Source organism: Eurypyga helias, unplaced genomic scaffold (genome assembly GCF_000690775.1).
Source record: "Eurypyga helias isolate BGI_N326 unplaced genomic scaffold, ASM69077v1 scaffold39423, whole genome shotgun sequence".
Taxonomy (NCBI): Eukaryota; Metazoa; Chordata; class Aves; order Eurypygiformes; family Eurypygidae; genus Eurypyga; species Eurypyga helias.
In genome coordinates, this window is record NW_010239963.1 from 1,697 (window position 1) to 9,434 (window position 7,738).

General features: G+C 57.1%; 1 protein-coding gene across 1 annotated transcript in view; it reads left to right on the plus strand.

Moving 5' to 3' along the window:
* Window positions 1-4,527: 4,527 nt before the first annotated feature.
* The window catches only part of MAP1A (microtubule-associated protein 1A), a 13,607-nt gene continuing 10,396 nt past the window's right edge, over window positions 4,528-7,738 (plus strand). Inside the window, 3 exon segments of the mRNA XM_010148321.1 lie at window positions 4,528-4,604; window positions 5,239-5,379; window positions 7,054-7,737. Coding sequence (XP_010146623.1) covers window positions 7,204-7,737 — 534 coding nt within the window. The 5' untranslated portion in view covers window positions 4,528-4,604; window positions 5,239-5,379; window positions 7,054-7,203.

The following is a 7,738-nucleotide window of genomic DNA, read 5'->3' on the forward strand; positions in this document are numbered from 1 at the left end:
CCCTCCCCCCCAGCCCGAGTCGGTCCTGCGGCCGTTGGGTCTGTGCGCTGGCGGAAGGCGCTTCCGCAGCCGCGTGCCTCAGGCCGGGCAGGACATCGCTTCCAGCTGCGGCACGGTCGGCCCTTCGCACGCTGCTCAAGCACGGGGCTTCCTTGGCCCTGCAGAGGAGATGGGAAGGGCCGTTTGCAGGGCCTTTCCTCCCTTCCCTCTGCTCCTGGTGATGCCGCTCCCTCCCGGGAGCTGCAGCTCGCTGTGCGCGGCGCGGCGGTGTCTGAATGAAGCCGTTGTTCCATCCTTACTGAATGGGCACCATTTGGGGCTGGATCCTTTTTCTCCCTTTGGCACCGAAGAAGCTGCAGTTGGAGACTTCACAGGATGAGTCGGGTACTGTCTCGGCGCTATGATGTCATTTTAGAGTGAAGGAAACGCGGTCTTTCAGCTTGTGCTGGCTCGTGTTAATTATGCAAATATACGCAGCCTGACAACCCTCGTGCACGGTTTGGCTGTGGTGGGCTTCTGTCAACCGAGCAGCAGGCAGACGGTGTAGAACAAGGCCCAGCTCTTTGCCGAGGGGCAGCGAAGGTGCAGAACCGTAGCGATCCCTGCAGCCTTGTACGGAGAGTCTTTTCCCATGAGCCACCCGGGGGTGAGATGTTCGTAACACCAGGTAAGAGCTCAGAAAGTTGGGAACAGTCGGTTTAATCACTGTGGCTCATGTGCCTTGACAACACGTCCGGGCTGTCCCTGGTATTTTTGTCGGGGTGCTGCTGGTGTTTGCTTTGCGGGTGGAACGTGGCCTGGTACGCCCAGACATTGTTCGGGACAAAGGAGGCAAAGAGTGTGGGAAGAAGGGAGGTAGTGAGGGACAAAGAATTCTGCCTGATGGGCAGAGGATTGGTTTCCATGGGCTCAGATGAACAGCCCGTGTCCTCTGTATGGCAAGGTCCCGGAGCTCTGCAGCCCGGGATGGGGTTGGCTTTCTGGGCTGCCAGCGCACACGGCCGGCTCCTGGCCAGCTCCTGGTGCCCAGCACCCCAAGTCCTTCTCCCCAGGGCTGTTCCCAATCCATTCCCCGTCCAGCCTGTCCCTGTGCTGGGATTGCCCCGGTCCACATGCAGGACCTTGCCCTTGGCCTGGCGGCACAGTCCCACCTCTCCAGCCTGTCCAGGTCCCTCTGGATGCCATCCCTCCCCTCCAGCCTGTCCCCGCACAGCTCAGTGTCCTGTCACTAGTCACCAGAGAGAGCAGAGCAGGGCTTCTGCCCCGTGAGGCAGCTGCAACTGTGATGAGGATGCCCCTTGGCTTTTCCCTGTGGAAGCTATACATACTCTTCAAAGAACCCTCCAGAATCAGACTCTTCCTCCTCCCCACTGATGATCCCGAGTGCAGCCTGCACACCCCGGGATGCCCCCTTAGCATCAGCCGTGGAAGTTCCTCCTGTATTGCCTGGAGAAGCTGTTGTTCCCCCTGGGGCAGTTTTGTGGGATGCTCTGTGGTCAGTTCCCGCTGTTGGCCGTCCAAGAGGTGCCCACCCTGCAGAAAGAGCTTTCGTGGCCCTTCAGGGTGGAAGGGACGTCGCTCCTGCACGGCGGTGAGCAGTGTGATCTGTGGGGAAGGAGAACGCCCCGGCTGTCTCCTGAGATCCCAGCGAGGCCACGAGTGGGGTGCGTTTCTGTATGGAACCATGACGTGTGTTGCCAGGACGCGCTTTGTGTGGGTGAAAGGCAGCGAATGCCGTGAGCCAAAAACTACCCGAGAGACAAAACAAATTGTGAACGAAGTAAATGGTGGAATTTGTGCAGCATCCAGAGGTGAAATACAAGGGCTTTACGACTGCCGGCTAAACACAAAGCTGATCGATACAGTGATGATGGGGAAAGGGGTTGCCATGAGCATGGAGGCGGCTAAATTTGTAGATGCCTCAGTTACTTTTATCTAGAAAATACTGTGAGGAGCTTCTGTAACTACGCTGAACGGCCATCACGATGTCCCATCAAGCTCGTTGTCAAAAAAACCCACAAGATCAAGCATGTTGGAAAAATGCACCTCCAGACCCCAAGGTGCTAGTGTCCTGCGGGGTGACATTTGCATGTCCCTCTGTACCCCAGCGGAAACCCTTCCTGTGGTGCAAGGCCAGCGTGAGGGTGTGTTGTGAGCCGTGAGGAAACAGGCTGGGGACTGCTCCAGAAAACACAGTAATGCCACCCCGCGAGCCTTCCAGGTTGCTTCCCGTGTCGCGCCCTGATGGCCGTGGCAGAGGTCGAGGGGTTTCGGGGGGAGGCGACAGTGGCTGTGAGGTACTAGAGAAAGGGCTCTTGGGAGCAGCTGGTGGAGGCCGTGGGCTCTCTGCCTTGGTGGGGCCGTGGTGGATGGGAACGGTCTCTGGGAGCACCCGGGCAGCGTGACGGCTGCAGCGCCCAGCCTGTGCTCACAGGCAGATGGGTAGGAAACGAGAAATTTGGTGCTCATGACCTTTACTCCCGCAGTTCCTCGGGGAGAGGAGACTTCGTTTGCTGCAGCAGCCTGTGAGCGTAGTTGGGAGGGCTGAGCAGGGTGAGGGCTCTGCTCGGAATGCAGCCGGGGATGTGTGGTCAGAGAGCCACGTGCAGAGCTTTGTTCCGGGGAAGTTGAAGACAGCGGCCTTCAGGAGCCCGAGCATCTTCCTCCTACGCGTAAGTGTAACTAAGGGGTTTTGCCCTTTGCAGTGGTATTTGCAGGCATGCCTTTCACTGTGGTAGGGCTCTAGTAAGGACAAATACCTGGCCATGACCTGAACAGTGTGCCCGCGATCGCCGTGGCTGCAGCGTCAGTCGTTTCTGCTGCACGTGACGTGTCAGGAAGGAGGAGGATGCTTCGGCCTGTGGCGAGAGCCTTGGGCTGTCTAGCGGCTCCCGCGGGCCTGCACCGAGGAGCAGCCAGCCCAGGGCTCAGGCTGGGGAGCACCTGCCTTCAGAGAGACGGGGACGAGGGGCATTCGCTCAGGCGCTCTGTACCCACGGGGGTGCTGGGGGTGAGCAGGGGCTGGGGCTGTCTCCCAGCCTGCGTAGGTCTGCTGCGGGGGCGTGTGCCTCAGCTCTCAGGCACACGGCGAGTGGCAGAAACGCCGCTGGCCTCAGCGCTCGCATTTCCTCTGCACAGTGATGCTTTGTTTCGGCCTGGAGGGACCGTTTTTAGACCAACTGAAAGAACACAAGTTCAGAAAGCAGTGAGAGATGCAGGGTATAAATAGTTCTGTGAGAGCTTAGAGCTCTCATTTTGGGCTGGAAGCTGCCTTCTGGGCATATCTGTGTGCTTCATAATTGCTGGCAGCCTGAGTAGAAGGTCCCCGCAAACCGAGTTGGATACACAGAGTATTGGCCTTTCTCTGACCTCTCTGTGTCCTTTTGGTGTCTGTCTTTGAAACACCAGTTGGATCAAGCTAAGTGAGAAGGACTGGGATCTGCCTGGGAAGAGCTGATGGGAGGTTGTGGAGTAGGGAGGGTGGAAAGAACAGCAGTCGGAGAAGATGAGGTCTGGAAGATGAGAAAGGGAAATCGATGTCCCTTTTCAGTGAGGTTCTGTGGCACTCCAGTCTGTGCGAGGGGTTTGAGCCCATGAAAGAATTAAACCCCATAAATTATACATTCCCACAGTTAAGTTCTAAGTGCCTGGCTTGTAGAGTGGATGTGATGTCCAGAGGTAGGTATTTGCAAAACCAGGATCCAAAGTATATGTGCTGCCTGCAGTGTCAAGGGAAGTGCTGCAGGAACATCATCCCGCTCCTCAGAGCTGTTTGCCGTGGGGACACGACAGCTCCAGCCCCACCTTTCGGGATGGCAGACACCACTGTTCTAAGGAACTGGTAGGGCCCAGGCATTCTGTCAGCATTTTGCCATATACCCCTGTAATGCCCCTGCCAAAGCGAGCACACAAACTGTTGTTGGGCACTACCAGGCTCTTCCTTGCTCTGCTTTGGCTCGTCCTTCTTTGCCTAACCATTCGCCTGTGCGGGTGCCTGGTCGAGACTCTTGCGGGAGGGAGGCAGGAGAAGAGAAACAGCTCCTAAGAATGCTGAGAGCTTGGCTGTTAGCGCTGCGCCGCTCTGCCGACGGGCGCGTTGGCACGCCCCGGCCGGCTCACAGAGCCCTGTGGTGACGAGGCCTTGGGTGACACCCGGGGACACCTCTCCGTGGCAGCTGCAAGGAGGGAGACGCTTCTGTCTGGAGGGGTAACTGGCCTGCGCCAGGGTTTACGGAGCGCAGCTCTCTAGCACAAGCGGGCAGCTCGGTGTGCCTGGCACGTGGACTTGGAACACCTCGGAGCTGCACATCGTGCTGATCCAGAACTGGGAATTTTTTCCTTGTTGCTGAAAAGCGTTTGCTTTGTTCTATGAGACCCAGGTACTAAACTGGGGCTAGAATGCAAGGTGGAGCCTTGCAGTCAAAGCCACGCTGAAGTGGAATCCCTGATGCTGAAGCATGGGTGGGCAGATGCTGTCTCCTCAGCCTCTCCCATCCTGTCTAATCCCTTGTCTCCCCCCAGGCCAAAGAACCCTCCATCACCGGAGCGATACCCTGGAGACAGTGATCCTGGTGAACCCTGATGTGGACAGCACCGTCTCTGAGGTAAGGAGCAGATGCCGCGGCAGCGCTCCTGCTCGTGCGTACGGAGGTTGGGGTCGTCTCAGCTGGCACCTTCCGGGGAGCTGGAACGTGCCGCCCCTCTGCCGCGAGGTGTGAAGCGGCCGCGCGGCCGGGCCTCGCCAGCGAGATACGTGCAGTAGCCCGTGTTCTGTGGCAGGGTTTAGTGCTAAAGAAACACGAGAGGGATTGGTTTCCTGTAAGCCCTTCGGGAATGAGCTGCTTCCTGCACGAGTTAGCGCCTTAGCACTGCCCGATTTCAAGGATTTCTCAGGAGCTTGTAGGGTTTCCTGGCAAACAAGCTGGAGGTTTCCGAACCTTGAGCAGCCTGGTCTGATGAATCTAAATGTGCTGACCTTCTGCGCGGCAGCGCAACGCCAAACGCTGCCTCATAGCGTGGGCCCCTTCCTCCGTGTGCAGCCCAGCGTGGCACGGAGCTGTGCCGGCAGGCAGCAGCAGCGCCTTCCCTCTTCACTGACCTTCTCTCCTGGACGCAGAAAACGGGTGGTGTGGCTGTTGGGGAATGACCGGCAAGTCCCGCCTGTCCCTGTCGCGGGGTGTCTGGGTGCCGTGGCGATGCGGGTCACTTGCTGACTGCAACGCTGTCTCCTGCTCACAGGTCCGCTCACTCGTCTGTGATTCAGCAGCCCACAAACTGCTGATCCTCTGCGGTCAGTGCTCGGACCAGGAGGGGGACCTGATCCTGCAGTCGGGGACCTTCACCTACCAGAAGTTTGCCGAGATACTTTCAGAGCCGGAGGTGAGTGCAAGCCCCGAGCCAGCGTGTCCCTCCCGCTCAGAGTGCGTGACAGAGCCTTGCAGCCCGTGCCGGTCTTCGGCTGGCACAGCCACGGAGGGATGGGCTTGAAAGCCAGAGAAAACTGCACACCGTAAATAATCCATGCTGTAGTCTCGGGCGCCTTGCTTGAGCTCCCGGGCCTAAGTTTTCCCAGCAGCAGACAGGGGTGGCGATGGGTGATTCCGCCCTGAAGTGCTCAGCTGGCAGTAACCTCCGGAGGGGCTCTGCTGTGGCCGACTCAATGTCCTAAAGTATCTGGGGGCAGCTTCCTAAAACCAGCCAACAGAGGCCACCGCCCCCCTCAGGAATGCGGGTTTTGCTCTTCATTTCATGGTTGTTCCCGCGAGCACCAGCCGAAGGTTCAGAGTGTTCATTCAGGCTCTGTAAAGGTAACGAGGGGATGACTAAACGCCGATTAAGTGACACGTGATGATGAAATAAGTACAACTGTCACTATTTAATCACTGAAGTGCAAAGTCGTTCAGGGTGGAAGGGCACTTGAGGGGTCTGTAGCCCGGCCTGCACAGAGCAGGGTCGGCACTGAATTTAGCCAGGATTGCTCGGGGCTTTGTCCAGGGGGGTCTTGAAAGCCTCGCAGGACACCGCTGCTCTGGTGCTGATGAGCTTGGCTAAGGGTGCCACAGCTTTCCCGGGGGCTTTAACTGGCTCTCTGTTGGCGCTCTTTGCCGGTGGAGCTGAGCTGCTTTGGTAAGCCCTATTCCCCCCGGTCACTGTGTGCCAGACACGTAGCGTCTCGGCCCGACTGAATGTACAGGTGCTGCAGGAGTGACGGGGCGATGTGTTGGCAACTGATACCACTGTTGTGGTAATTACCTCAGTAAATCTGCACACCTTCGTTCACTTTGGGTTAATTGTCCTCAATTATTTCGGGTACCCATTTGTTTGGACGCTAGCTAGTCAATGAAGGGGCGTCTGAGCCAGAGAACACCCCATAAGGAAGCGCAGTGATCTCATTCCAGGTGCTTAGGAGGTCTGGGTTTCATGCTGCTTTGCTTGGGATATGCCCACCGTGGCTCTGAGGAGCCCTGGAAATGATATCGACCTTAGTGCTACGTATTGACCACATAGCGGGTCCCCAGCCCTGTATGTGCATCAGAGATGGAGTCGTGACTTTCAAAATAGGTCCCAGGAAAGAAAATCAATGTGAATACAAAAGTCCTGCAGCACTAAAACTGCACAAAGCACTGTGTGATCACGCACCAGCCAGCGACTGGCGCGGGTTCAGTCAGTGGCGCTTAGAGGGCATCTCCCTTGGAGTTCCCAAATCAAACACAAACCCCCCCCTTGAGCCCAAGCCAGGGCCTGATATCCCAGGTTAAATAGGAAGACTTAAGCAGACGAGGTGGTTCCTGCTCTCTCCTCTCCTGGGGTCTTGTCTCTGCACTCCCAGCAGTCGGTGGGTAGAGCAGCCCATCCACATTCAGAATCTCACAGAGAGCCGAGCACGGCCCCGCGCATCTGTGTACCGCGGGCTTTGGGGCTCTTCAATCTTTCCCCAGCGGTTCCTGCCAGTAAAATGCGTCTCCAGCAGGTCTGCATTAACTGGCTCTTTTTTTGAGTGCTGAATTGGTCTCCGAGCTCAGTTTGACCTTAACTTGTCTGTGCTTGTCTCAGGTCACCCAGATCCTTAGCAACACCGACTCAGACACCAAGGCCTCCCTGACAGTGTCGTGCTTGGGAGAGGGAGACTGGAGCAACCTCGGGCATCCTCGCTTTCAGGAAATCATTAATCTGAGACTGAATCCGGATCCAGTTCTGCCAGAAATGGATGGGGTGTCTGAGTTTGCAGAATACGTCTCTGAGACAGTTGACGTGCCGTCACCATTTGATCTCCTGGAGCCACCCACCTCAGGGGGCTTTTTGAAGCTTTCTAAGCCCTGCTGCTACATATTCCCTGGGGGAAGAGGTGATTCTGCGCTCTTTGCTGTCAACGGCTTTAACATCCTGGTGGATGGTGGCTCTGACCGGAAATCTTGCTTCTGGAAGCTGGTGAGGCACCTGGATAGGATTGACTCGATCCTGCTCACCCACATCGGTGCAGACAACCTTCCCGGCATCAATGGGCTGCTGCAGAGGAAGGTCGCCGAGCAGGAGGAGGAACAATCCCAGGGCTCTACCAACTACAGTGACTGGATGAAGAACCTGATTTCTCCTGAGCTAGGGGTGGTTTTTTTTAACGTTCCTGAAAAGCTGAAGATGCCCGAATCATCCATGAAAGTGAAGAGGAGCATCGAAGAAGCTTGTCTGACCCTGCAGTACCTCAACAGGCTGGGCCTTAAAGCCGAGCCTCTCTACAGGG